This window comes from Panthera pardus, unplaced genomic scaffold (genome assembly GCF_024362965.1).
Source record: "Panthera pardus isolate Hobbes unplaced genomic scaffold, ASM2436296v1 HiC_scaffold_12, whole genome shotgun sequence".
Taxonomy (NCBI): Eukaryota; Metazoa; Chordata; class Mammalia; order Carnivora; family Felidae; genus Panthera; species Panthera pardus.
The window spans coordinates 29,491,931-29,506,621 of NW_026526677.1; the positions used below are offsets into that span (position 1 = coordinate 29,491,931).

Consider the following 14,691-nt stretch of genomic DNA (forward strand, 5'->3'; position numbering starts at 1 on the left):
TTGGCTGGACAGTAATATTAATTGCCTACATTAGGAAATAAATACAGAATAAACTAACATGTTCAAAAAAGGGATTTTAGTTGACTGTCAGCTCAGTATGAGTCTACTATGGATGTGGTTACCTAAAAATCCAATAGATTCCCACGTCCATAAACTCCTTTTCAAAATAATACTTTTATTTTTTATTTTTAAAGTTTGTTTATTTTGAGAGAATGTGTGTATGAGTGGGGAGGGGCAGAGAGAGAGGGAGAGAGACAACCCAGAGCAGGCCCCAGGCTGTCAGCACAGAGCTCGATGTGGGGCTTGAACACAAGAATGGTAAGATCATGACATGAGCTGAAACTAAGAGTCGGATGCTTAACAGACTGAGCCATCCAGGCACCCCCAGAATAATGCTTTTAAATGTATAAAATAAAATACATAAAATACACTAGTTTACAAAGGAAACAAATTGCATTGAAATGTTATCTAATAATAAATTCATTGATCCTATTCATTTGATATAGGAATAACTTTGCTTTTTAAAAAAAATTTTTTTTTAATGTTTTTATTTATTTTTGAGACAGAGAGAGACAGAGCATGAATGGGGGAGGGTCAGAGCGAGAGGGAGACACAGAATCCGAAGCAGGCTCCAGGCTCTGAGCTGTCAGCCCAGAGCCCGACGCGGGGCTTGAATTCACGGACTGCGAGATCATGACCTGAGCCGAAGTCAGACACTCAACCGACTGAGCCACCCAGGGGCCCCTACTTTTTAAATTAACTATTAAATAGTAAGAATAGCAGTAGGCTTCATACATACAACAAAGGAAATGAATATAAATGATATTTCAAGATACATGTATAGTTACAATCTTACACGAAAAAAATCTGTGCTAAAGCTAATTGTGGTTTATTGCCTATATTCATAATTAAGAAAACATTAAATTTCAGTGGGAGGTTAGGAATATAAAGAAGAAATTCTCTTCCACCCAAGTTCCTGGAACACCTATGTTTTGTCCATGAATTCTTTGTTCTTAAATTCCTTCAATATAAAACAATTTATGATTTCATGGGCTTATGGCATTTGTGGCCTCCTCATTCACTTTTTCCTTTCTTTGCTGTTGCTTATTTAACAAGTTGGGGAGAAAGGTTAGAACAAAAAATGCATGATAGTCTAGACTGGGGGCAGTTTTTTATGTTCAGAATTGTCTATCATCTTCTTACCATTCAATAAAATCTCACCCATTATTCCAGGCCTAGTTCAAGCCCTGCTTTCTCTACTAAGATGGTGTGATCCATAAAGACTTCTCCATTCTCTGAATTCCTACTACACTCGGAAGGCAGTTAACCCTCATGTTAGAATTTAATTAATCTCTATTTCATCCACCATCAGTTTTGTCTCCTCATCAGCCAGGGAATTTCTAGAAATTAAGAGTGTTTGACATTTTGTCTTACCTGAAGCACACTGCTAAGAACATTGCAGACACATGTTTCCTTATACAATGTCCATCCTACTTGTGATGCTGTCCAGCTGTGCAACTCACTTATATGGCTATGGGAAACTGAGACTACATGTATTCTTTACTGTCACTGTCAACCATAATGGATCACTGAGGATGGGCTATACAAGGTGTATCCTCGCCACTAACAGTAACTAACTTACGTGGCACTTAACTATGTGCCAGTTACTCTTCTAAGCATTTTGCATAATCATTTAACCCTCTCATTTAGCCCCATGATGGAGGTACTATATTGATCCTTATTATACAAATGAGGAGCCCAAAGCACAGGCAATTAATAAAGAGATGGAATTTGAAACCGGGCATTTTTTTCCAGAGCTAGAGCACTTTACCACTACACTGCACCACTACTCCTGACATTCATAAATACAAGAAATCCTTGTATATCCCTGCAAGTTTAACATGAAATCACTCATCATATAATTAGCTTTTCTTCCACTGAACTCCTATATCCCTTGACTGGATAATCGTTAACTCAGCCCTTGTACTGATAGAATTTTATTACAATAATTGCAGCTACTATTTACTGAGTACTTGCTATATGCCAGAACCTGGGCTAAGTGATTTCATGTATACTTAATATCTGTAACAACCTTATGAGACAGGAAAGGAAACCTAGGCTCACGTATAGTAAAGATTAAGTAGTAAAAGAACAAGGATTCTAAACCAAGCCTATCTTAATCTTTATTTAAAGCACGATGCTTTGTCTTATTTCTACAACTGGGTTATAAATGCCTTAAAGGTAGGGATTGTGTCTCATACTTGCTTGTTGATTCCATAATACTTTGAATGTCTTGGTCCTTTGAAAAAACATTTCTTGACTGATAGATACAATTCACATTTCACAGAATTTAGCCTGGTGTAGTATGAAAACTTTGGGATCTCTCATTAACTGTTTTTTGGGAATACTTAAAGTAATCCAGATTTAGCTTTCTTGTCATTAGAAGGGGGAAAATATACTTAATTATAGGAGTGTTTAAAAGGCAGGAATATTTGTAAAATACATACTAGTGTCTGCCACATAGTAAGTACTCAAAAAAAAAAGCTAGTTTCTTATCCTCCCCCCCCAACTTTTTTAAAGTTTTATTTATTTAGAGACAGAGAGAGATGAAGCATGAGTGGGGAGGGGCAGAAAGAGGGGGAGAGAGAGAATTCCAAGCAGGCTCCATGCTGTTAGTGCAGAGCCCCACGTGGGGCTCAATCTCATGTCCCATGAGATTATGACCCAAGCCAAAATCAAGAGATGGATGCTTAACTGACTGAGCCACCTAAATGCCCTCTTACCCCTTCTTTGAAATTGTTTTTTGGTCAGGTCTACAATGATTGATTTTAGTATACAATTTTGTAAAAATGTTAATCTTTCATCCTGCACTTGCGATTTGTAATACTTAGTCTAATTCCTCTTTTTTCTTTTTCTGAAAACCAGCTCAAATGATACATATTATTTTATTATTATTATTTTTAAAGTTTATTTATTTTGAGAGACAGAGCGAGTGAGCAGGGTAGGGGCAGAGAGAGAGGGAGAGAGAGAATCCCAAGCAGGCTCCATGCTGTCAGCATGGAGCCAAACATAGGGCTCAATCTCACAAACCATGAGATCATGACCTTTGCTGAAATCAGGAGTTGGAAGCTTAACTGACTGAGCCACGAGGAGCCCCAATATTAGTTTATTTTAAATCAGAGAAAGACTTCCCTTCTGAGCCAATGAAGTCGTTCTGTCTCTACGGTCTATCAAAGTGGTTACTGTGAGCAAATATGAAAGAAATGTAAGAATGGCAGAATAATGGTCCCTCAAAGTTGTCCACATCCTAATCCTTGGAACCTGTCACATGTAACTTTATATACTACGGGGGAATTAAGGTTAGAGATGGAATTAAGATTGCTAATCAGTTGATCCTAAAATAGGGAGACTGTGTTTATTCCAGTGGGCCCAACGTAATCACAAGGGTCCTTAAAAGTGAAAGAGAGAGGTAGCAGAGAGAACCAGAAATGGCAGTGTAAGAAGGATTCAATCTAACATTGCTAGCTTTGAGGAAGGAGGAATGGGGTCATGAGCCAAGGAATACAGGTTGCCTCTAGAATCTGGAAAAGGCAAGGAAATGAATTCTTCCCTAAAGCCTCCAGGAGGAACTCAGTTTTCCTGACCCCTTGATTTTAGCCCTTTAAGACTCATTTTGGATTTCTGTCCTCCAGAACTGAAGAAAATAAATCTGTATTGTTTAAGCTGCTAAGTTTGTGGTAATTTCTTACAGTAGCAATGGGAAACTAATACTGTCTGTAAATAATACCACAAATTTGGAATTGTGGAAAACCAAGTATGTCACTTAAAAAAAAAAAAAGCTCTACTCACGATCCCAACACCAAGAGTCACACATTCCACAGACTAAGTCAGCCAGGCACCCCTATATGTTGTGGTTTTAAACAACTTTCAAGGGACTATATGAATAATAACAATGATATTTCTCTTGATTACTTGGGTACTTGATACTGGGTATAGAAGTCAAGTAAAATGCAATATAGTAAAATTTATCACATGGATTCATTAATAAAACTTATTTTTAATTAGCTGGATTAGAGACAAAAATTTTTTCTTTGCAATTCATTCTTCAGTCACTAGAAATGTCTTTCTACTTGCAAACACATTAAGATAAAAATAAGGAAAGAATTTTAATTACAATAAGAGAGATTTTTGTTTAGGCAAAGAAGGTTTTTTAAATAGTTTTTTTTAATGTTTTTTTATTTTGAGAGAGAGCATGCATGCACGTGGGGGAGGGGCAGAGAGAGAAGAGAGAGAATCTCAGGCAGGCACTTTGCTGTCAGCCCAGAGCCTGATGTGGGGTTCGATCTCACAAACTGTGACATCATGTCCTGAGCTGAGATCAAGAGTCGAACACTTAACCGACTGAGCCACCCAGGTGCCCCAAAGAGAACGTATTTTTGATACCATTACTCCAAAATTGAAATTATATCTTTGGCTAATTTGTACTAAAATGTATTGCTTGCTTCTCAAATCCCTTCCCTTACCAAAATTAACTACTTTTACAAACATGAAACTTCTTCTCAAATCTTACCAGTCTCTTCTATACTATCACAGACTTGGTCATTCCTAAATCTCTTCTTATGGCATCTGTACTCTGCCTGGAATGTTCTTTCTCTTCTCTGCCCATTCAACACAAACTAATCTTCTCTAAGCATCCACAGCACTAATGTTCTCTAACTGCATTTTAACTTCTATTGTGCATTATTCTGTATTATTTGCATATTATTCATCATTACTTCAGGTTTGTATGTTTTATTTCCCTGTTAGCTCCTTGATGATTGATGATGGTTGATGGGTACATAGGATTTATTATGTTTGTCTCTACTTTGTATTTGTTTGAAGCTTTCTATAATAAAAAGTTAAAAAAAAAAAACCAAACAAACCTAGGGAGATACTCTTGTATCACCAATGCATCCTTTCAATTTCTAGGTTTCTCCTTCCCTAGCAGTATAAGGTTGGTTGAGTTGGTTTGCCTCTAAAGCTATACCTCTTTTGGTTGAAGAAATGTGATGTAAAAGAAAGGTATGATACTATGCCCAGAGGCTCATGGCCTTGACTGACAGCAGATTTCTATAAACTGGTATGCATCATTCAAGATAAAACTTCACTATTACTCAGTAATGAGAAGCACAAATAATTCAACTCACTGCTTAATTGTTTATATAATCTTTGAAAACTCTGCTTCAATGCTATTGATATAGGATTCTTTGTTAACATATTTCTGGAAAGAAATGATTGACGCAGAAGGTTTTCATCAACATTTAATAAAGAAAAAGTTAGAACCTACAGTAAAACTTACTATTGCTAGTTTATACTATAAAGTATTAACAACACAAAATGTTAATTAATTTCTAATTCTCTATTCTATTATTTAGATTTCATGAAGGTTGATTGGACTTGATCCATCATTTTACGGAAAATTAATTATTTCAAATACATGCACCACTTTATGCAACCTGCCTGATTTGCATTGAGGAAAATTCAGCAGAAGTAATTGAGGCACAAGCAAATACTGGCACTGACTGAACTCAATTTTCATTCCAAATTTCTGCAAAATCCCAAGGCACAACAATATCAGATGCAAGGGGGAAAACAAACAAAAGCAATGTGAAAAGGGAACATGAAGAGAGAATATTACAAGAATCAGAGAACAAAGGGATTGCAAAACTATTTTAGTGCCATAGATGAGCAGTGAGGGCTTCATTCAGGCAAGGTGGAATAAGATATCATATGGCATCCTGACAATTGATGTCTTCATTTAAATGTAAGAATTTACATTCTAATTAGAAAGAATTTACATCTTAATCAGAGGCAGCTGTATTATCTTGTTACTGTTTTTTTCAAAGGTAATGAACTAAAGTACTGCTGTGCTTTTTCAACCAGAAACTAAATAGACAGCATCCAGTGTTATTTTATAGCTTACCTGCTGTAAGCTGTTATTAATATTTTCAAAGATTAAATTTCTAACTAAAATCTTTTAAAAATTAAAATTGTATTTGACATTACTAGAATAGTATGATAAGGACTTATTTAAAGTGTTTAAACAAATCCCTTTCTAACTTGTATTTTAAATATACTTATCAAGCTAATAGAAGCTTCTTATGATTTATTAATATAATATTGTTTTCATTTGGGAGGATATAGAAAAGCTACTAAGCAGATATGCATCATATTTTAGTGAAACCCTGTGGTTCTTAAACTTACAGGCTATAGGAGATAATTTAATGCAAAACTTTACCTTATAAAGATCATTTAAAGTGTATTCTTTTTCTTCCTGTGATGTTTAACAAGGAAGGAAAACAAATATGTATAAAAGGATAATATTTTGCTTGTTTTGTGCTATTTTGTTACTATCACATTAAGAACACTTAAAAATGTAATGTTTCACAAATATACACAATTCTGATGGTGTCCAGGATTGCCATATTAGTGAAATGAAAGAAAATAATGCATTCAAATTCATACTGTTCTAGTCTAGGTTGTTTATAATCATGGTAGCTAGACTTGGGTATTGGTAGTTGGTGATATCTTTGCAAAATCAAGCCCATCATTCATATGAGAATCAGCATGAGCTCACTGACCCATGGTTTAGAAGAAATTGGGCTTGGCCTAAAAGAAATCAAGCAGGAGAAAATTACAAGTGTTAATAAAAATGTAAAATGCCACCTTTGTCCCTAGCACCATGCATCTTTAGGTTATTGATACTTATTTTCATCAGCTGCATCATTAATACAAAGTTGTAGTATGGACCAATTTTCAATATGTGGTTTATGATTTAGTTCATTATGTAATATAATTTTTTATTCAAGGGAAGGGAAAGAAAAATAATAAAAGACTAAAGCTGTATCTACTGGTCTATTTTAAATGAATAGCATGGTTAATTTGGTCAAAATATTTGATTTAATAAATCAGAGAGTCTAAACTAATTCCAAAGTACAGATTTATCTTTATTATCATACTGATTTTCTGGATCCATACATATAAAAAACCAGATCACATGCAAATATGCTATACTTTAATAACAATGATCTCAGGTGGATAAAAAATTATGAAATTAATTTTAAGGTGGCATTTTCCTAACCTAGGCCACTCTGATGACAAAGAAGTGATAATTATTAGTTCACTGGTGCTTTTTCTTGTAGCCCACTAAAGACAATTTATAGAGGAAATGATTCAGATAGGCCTGACTGAATTATTAGCTCTGAAAGACGGCTTTATACTGCTGTCAGAAACCGTCAGCCCACTTCTGAAAGGTTGATTTGTCAATGGCTCTTCTGTGTATGATTTGTCATAAGGGTACCTAATACCACATAGTATACACATAGCCTTCATTCTCAAAAGTATCCCAAATAAGTTTTTGATTATCCCTAGCTTCTATGGAAATTGTTTGCTTTTTCATAAAGAGTATCTGAAAATAAAGTACATTTTGCTACATCGATGTATGATTCAAGTGTGATATGATAGACTGAGTTATAGTACATCAGAGTAGTATACCTACCTTCACCAGTTCTCCTTGTGTCCCCTGTTTACTGTAACTATATTCATTTCCAATCTAAAGGAGCATAATAAAACATAATATATGACTCCTCTTGCTCTCTTGTTTCCCTTACCATTTTGGGCTTGGATATCACAATTGTTTCTTAAATAGACTCATACAATTCCTCCCTCCTGGAACTGACAGCCTGAAGTCATGGGTTCTAGTCTCCTCTATTATACTGTAAGCTGTTAGTTACATGGTGTATTACAAGCATGGATTCTAATCCTGATTCTGTCACTATCTGGGTCTTGTTTTCCTTATCTGTAAAATGAAGAGGTGTGAAAAGTTTATTTCAATTGTCTTTTCCCCTAAAATCAAATGATGTCATTCTTATTCATTGTGTGTACTTATTGTGTTTTAGCTATTTCATGCCTATTAACATATTGTTCTTCCTTCAACCCCAACCCCAAATACTTTTTGCCTTTCTGCCCAACCAAATCCTGTTCCTTTTTCAAAATCCCTTTCAAGTCTCATCTTTTCCACAATGTGGCTTTACTATAATGCTAGCCAATGATAATTTCCCCCCTCTCTAATTCGAACATTCAATAAATATTTATTGTCTACTCTGAACCAGCGTGTTGGGGGGTGCAAGAAATTAATAAGAGAAACATGGCCCCTGTATTAAAAGAACTTAACAATATATTAAGATAAGAAGCTAGTAAAAAAACCTGAAGATTATGAATAGTACAAGGCAGGCAACAAACAGCTTGCAGAGGGAATATGCACATGTACATTATTTATATAGTACAATCACAGAAGGCTTATTTCCTATAGTATTCTTGGCATACAGTGACAACTAATAATTTATTATGATCTTGAATTGGTATTTGACTTGTCCTGAGTATAAATCTTGTTTCTCAAACAAGACTGCAGTAATAAGGACACTTATTTTTGTAGCTAATATAAACTGAATATTTAACATGCACCAGTAATTGTACTGGGCAATTCACATGTATTTTATCATTTAATCCTTAGAAGTAGGTAGGAATTTTTATTATTATCTCATTTTACTCAAGATGAGGAAAAGGAGGCTCAGAATTAGACTGGGATACTTGCTTAAAGTTGGACAATCACTAAGTGCCAGAATTGGGACTAAAATCCATGGTGTCTGGAAACACTGAAGTGCTTTTTATTAATTACCATGATAAACTCTTTCTTGGAGACAGAGATCATATTTAGTGGTTTTTAGTATCACACACCAGGCACTTAACACTTACTTGGCTCTTTCAGTAGGCATTAAACTTCCCTGGAGGCAGCTTCCTTGTTCTTGCATAAACTTAATTGGCCTCCGAAGACTTTTCTTGGAGACAGAGCCCTTGGATTGAAAATTCTGAGTAAAGGTATTTCAAGTCTACTTTCTACCATGGCTTCTCATCATCTTGTTTCCAACTGGCACCAAGTTGTTGTATGCATGATGTTTTCCTACTCAAGACATTTGGTTTTATGTGAACCCTACACCAGCAATTGCCTATTTTGAGCTTATACTCTCACTCAAATGGTTTGACTCAAATACTGGAAATATTCAATGATAAGATGTATAGATCAGAGAATTGTTACACAGTAAACAATTTAATAAAATCAATTAATCAAGCCCCCCCCCCCACAGAGTTGGAGTTAGGTTTCAAATATTTTAAAGACCAAAATGATGTGCTGTCAAAGAAAGTCTATATTTTAATTCCAGATAAGAAATTTTTATTTTCTTATAAGATAAGAAAATTTTATCAGATAAGAAATTTTAATTTCAGATAAGAAATTTTAATTTCTTATCTATATAAGAACAGGAAATAAGTCACATTTTTATTTCAAATATAATTGTGAATGCCAATGACACCTTTCCTTGCACACTTACTTGATTAGTTACACTAACAAGCGAAGACCTTAGGCACAGGTAATGTAGCTTAAAGAGTAGCTTAAATGAGGGCACCTGGGTGGCTCAGTTGGTTAAGCATCTGACTTCGATTCAGGTCACAATCTCATGGTTTGTTGAGTTAGAGCCCCATGTCGGGCTCTGTGCTGACAGCTCAAAGCCTGCTTCAGATTCTCTCTCGGTCACCCTCTGCCCCGCCCCCACTCACTTTCTGTCTCACTCTGTCTCTCAAAAATAAACATTTAAAAATTAAAAAAAAAAAAAAAGAGTAGCTTAAATGAAAGAAGTATATTTGATTCATAATGAACTTCAGCAATTTTATTGTGGTTTTCTTAGGAAGAAGCCAGAAGTTTACTAGATTCTGTAACTCTATTGCTTAAACCTTCTTTTCCACTGCTGGAAAAAAAAATAACATCATCTCCCAGGGCATTTGTACTGATGTACTAGAGCTTAAAAAAGCACCAGTTTATCAATTTATTGACTCTTATCTTTCCTGGAAATAATTGTAACTTCTTCTCTAGATCTGGCAAGATTATAGTAAGTAAGTATTTTATTTATTTAGCTTTATTGAGGTATAACTGATACACAAAAAATTGTTCTCACTTAATGTCTACATCTTGATGATTTTGGGCATACACATACACTTGTGATTATATCACCACAATCAGAGCACTAAATATAAAATATAAAAAGTTTGTGTTCTTTCATAGTGGAGTTTTTGTCTTTTTTTTTCCTTTTTTTTTGGTAAGCACATTTAACATGAGACCTCTCCCCTTTCATATTTTATTTTTTTATTTTTATTTTTTTAATTTAATTTTATTTTTTTTTGAACATTTATTTACTATTGAGAGACAGAGAGACAGAGTGTGAGCAGGGGAGGGGCAGACACAGAATCTGAAGCAGGCTCCAGGCTCTGAGCTATCAGCACAGGGCTCAAACTCACAAACTGCAAGATCATGACCTGAGCCAAAGTCAGTTGCCCAACCAACTGAGCCACCCAGGCACCCCTCCCCTTTCATATTTTAAAGTGTACAATACAGTATTATTAACTACAGGTACTATGTTGTACAGCAGACTTCTAGAACTTACTCATCTTTCATAACATGAATTTTATGCCCATTGAGCAACAATTCCCCATTTCCCCCTCCCCTCAGCCCCTGGCAACCACCATTCCATTCCCTGCTTCTGTGAGTTTGACAAGTTTAGATACCTTATATAATATTTAAATGAAAATGTCCTTAGTTAAGGAAATGATGTGACATTGTCAATAAAAACTTGAAATCTTTCATGCAATAATCTGCAATGTGGACAATATACTTGTAGTTAACGGAGAACTGACTGTTTAAATTATGCCTTGAATAACATGCTACTAAAATTTTAAAATCTAAATTTAAATGTCAGAAGTACATTCCATGGGCTTAAATAAAAACATCTGAGGTAAGATAGAACTCTTTACTGGCTCCGTGGCATTTCAAGAACAAGGAAATTGCCTAGAGGATAACAGTAAGCTTAACAAACAGAAAAGGAAGTAGTCAAGATACTTTTAAGATGAATAAATGAGAAATCAGAAAACAAAGAGATTAATAAAAACAAAGAGAATGTAGGAATAACATGGAGTTATAGGTTTACTATTCTGCATTACAGACAGAAATTCTTTTTTTTAAGTTTATTTATTTTGAGAGAGAGAGTGAGGGCGGGGGAGGGGTAGAGAGAGAGAGGGAGAGAGAGAATCCCAAGCAGGCTCCACACTGTCAGTGCACAGCCTGACACGAGGCTTGAACTCATGAACTGTGAGATCATGACCTGAGCGGAAACCAAGAGTTGGATGCTTAACCGACTGAGCCACCAAGGTGTCCCAGAAATTCTTTAAAAATATAATTCAAGATGGCACAAAAACATACACTCAGGTCAACGGAACAGAATAGAGAATCCAGAAATGGACCCACAAACATATGGCCAACTAATCTTTGACAAAGGAGGAAAGCATATTTTATGGAATAAAGACAGTCTCCTTAGCAAGTAGTGCTGGGAAAACTGGACAGCGACATGCAGAAGAATGAACTTGGACTACTTTCTTACACCATACACAAAAATAAACTCAAAATGGATGAAAGACCTAAATGTAAGACAGGAAGCCATCAAAATCCTCGAGCAGAAAGCAGGAAAAAACTTCTTTGATCTTGGCCACAGCAACTTCTTACTCAACACGTTTCTGGAGGCAAGGGAAACAAAAGCAAAAATGAACTACTGGGACCTCATCAAAATAAATAGCTTCTGCACAGCGAAGGAAACAAGCAGCAAAACTAAAAGGCAACCGACGGAATGGGAGAAAATATTTGCAAATGACATATCAGATAAAGGGGTAAGTATCCAAAATCTATAAAGAACTTATCAAACACAACACCCAATAAACAAATAATCCAGTGAGGAAATGGGCAAAAGACATGAATGGACACTTCTCCAAAGAAGACATCTAGATGGCCAACCGACACATGAAAAAATGTTCAACATCACTCATCATCAGGGAAATACAAATCAAAACCACAATGAGATACTCCCTCACACCTGTCAGAAAGGCTAATATTAATAACTCAGGCAACAACAGATGTTGGCAAGGATGCAGAGAGGATCTCTTTTGCATTGTTGGTGGGAATGCAAGCTGGTGCAGCCACTCTGGAAAACAGTGTGGAGTTCCTCAAAAAATTAAAAATATAACTATCCTGTGACCCAGCAATTGCACTACTAGGTATTTATCCAAGGGATACAGGTATGCTGTTTCGAAGGGGCACATGCACCCCCATGTTTATAGCAGCACTATCTACAACAGCCAAAGTTGGAAAGAGCCCAAAAGTCCATCGATGGATGAATGGATAAAGAAGATGTGGTATATATATACAATGGAGTATTACTCGGCAATCAAAAAGAATGAAATCTTGCCATTTGCAACTATGTGGACGGAACTAGAGGGTATTATGCTAAGCGAAATTAGTCAGTCAGAGAAAGACAAATATCAGATGACTTCACTCATATGAGGCTTTTAAGACACAGAACAGATGAACATAAGGGAAGGGAAGCAAAAATAATATGAAAACAGGGAGGAGGACAAAACATAAGAGATTCTTAAATATGGACAACAAACAGAGGGTTACTGGAGGGGTTGTGGGAGTGGGGATGGGATAAATGGGTAAGGGGCAGTAAGGAATCTAGTCCTGAAATCATTGTTGCACTATATGCTAACTAATTTGGATGTAAATTAAAAAAAATAAAATTAATAAAAAAAAGGAAAAAAAATATAATTCAAGAACTTGGGCAATGACCCCAGGTAAGTTACTTAATTCCCCAAGGCACAAGGAAGTCTACTCCCATAAGACAACTACTAGCATTCTCTACCTGGGAGTACAGCCAATCCATCCCCTATAATCCTAGAAGCAGATTAAAACAGGAAATAGTAAAAACCAAAACCAAAACCAAAAACCCATACATGGTCTATATCCACGTAAAATGCAAAAAGCCTAACCACGAATCACTCAACATTTAAACATTTAATTACCCATGGCTACTCAACAAAAGAAACTTATACCTAATGAACTATTTTATAAAGCACAGAAAAGATGACTTTGCAATAGAATTAATATCCTCAAATGGGTAAAATAGGAAGTTAGGAAAAGAATCAATTCGAAAACATAGAAAATAAGAATATGACTGTAAAAAAAAAAAAAAGTTCAATTGATGAACAGAATGGACACAACTGAGGAAGGAATTAGTGAACTAGAAGATAAAATAAAGGGATTCTCCCAGAATATAAATCAAAAGGGAAAGAAAATAAATTATTAGAGAAAAGTTATGGACACTAGATCTAGAAATTTTAACATTTGTTTAACAGGCATTACAAAGGAAGAGAAGAAAGAGAATGGTATGGAGGAAATAATTTGGGTATAAAACTGGGAATTTATTATTATGTTAAAAGACTGAAGGGGAAGAATAAGAAGCGGAAGAAATACTCAATTAAAAACTTTCATAAACTAGGGGCGCCTGGGTGGCTCAGTTGGAAGCATCCGACTTCAGCTCAAGTCATGATCTCATAGTCCGTGAGTTCGAGCCCCGCGTCGGGCTCTGTGCTGACAGCTCAGAGCCTGGAGCCTGCTTCAGATTCTGTGTCTCCCTCTCTCTGACCTTCCCCCATTCATGCTCTGTTTCTCTCTGTCTCAAAAATAAATAAACATTAAAAAAAATATATAAAAAATCTTTCTTAAACCAGAAAATAGAAGGAAACATCTTTTAACTGGAAAATGAGACCTACAAATATCTAAAATAAATTTCATTTTTTAATGGTAACACAATACAATAAATCATATTGATATTAGGAACAAAGAGTGGTGTCCAATTTCACCATCATATTTAACATTATACTGCAAGTCCTGGACAATGCAATTAGATAACAGAAGAAAATACAATATATAATTATCAGAAAGAGAGAGACAACGATCATTTGTAGATCACATGATCATTCACCTGCAAAATTCAAGAGACTAAATGGAGAAATGATTAGCAATAATGAGATGGCTCAATAAAGTGGCTGGATACAAGATCAACATTTAGCATTAATACAAAAATGTAATGAAACAGAAAAAGGATCCTGTTCATAACTGTTAAAGAAAAAGCCTCAGAAAACATTTAGGAATAAACTTTATATGAAATGTGCAAAGACGATTCACTCCTTTCACAAATATTCACTGAAGAGGCAATAGGAATAGAAGGGGAGGAAAGAAAAACAATGATAAACTGCCCTTACAAAATATATTGGGGTAAAAATGTGAATGCAAGAATCACACCAGTAAACATAAAAACAATAAACTGGTGAGTGCAATGAAGAATTACATGGTACGTTGAGGGTATGCAAAAGAAGAAACTGATTTAGTTAGAGAGGTTGTAAAAGGTTTCCCTGGTCAGGATACAATACTTTGGGAGCTGCAGGAAGAATTATCTAGGCAGGGGAAAATGTAAAAGGTATTTCAGGAAGGCTCAATAGCTAGTGCAAAGGCCTTGTGGCAGAAGAGAACAATACTATTTTAAGGAATTAAAACTAAAAAATAAAAAGATGTGTGGTAGGCTGTATAATGTCCTTCATGCCCTCAAAGATGTCTATGTCCTCAATCCCTGAAGCCTGTGAAGATGTGGCGCATGCCAAAAAGGATTTTTCAGATGGGATTAAGTTAAGGATCCTGAGAAGGGGAGATGGTCCTAAGCC

General features: G+C 35.5%; 1 protein-coding gene across 6 annotated transcripts in view; it reads right to left on the reverse strand.

Annotated features, from left to right (window-relative positions):
- Positions 1-14,691, reverse strand: part of ELP4 (elongator acetyltransferase complex subunit 4) — a 241,832-nt gene that overhangs the window by 57,177 nt on the left and 169,964 nt on the right. Inside the window, exon 10 of one of the 6 annotated variants that reach the window (XM_053899862.1) lies at positions 11,142-11,655. The exons of the other annotated variants lie outside the window; for them this stretch is intronic. Coding sequence (XP_053755837.1) covers positions 11,641-11,655 — 15 coding nt within the window. The 3' untranslated portion in view covers positions 11,142-11,640. Of the gene's footprint in view, positions 1-11,141; positions 11,656-14,691 lie in introns of those variants that run through there. 6 annotated transcript variants of the gene reach the window in all.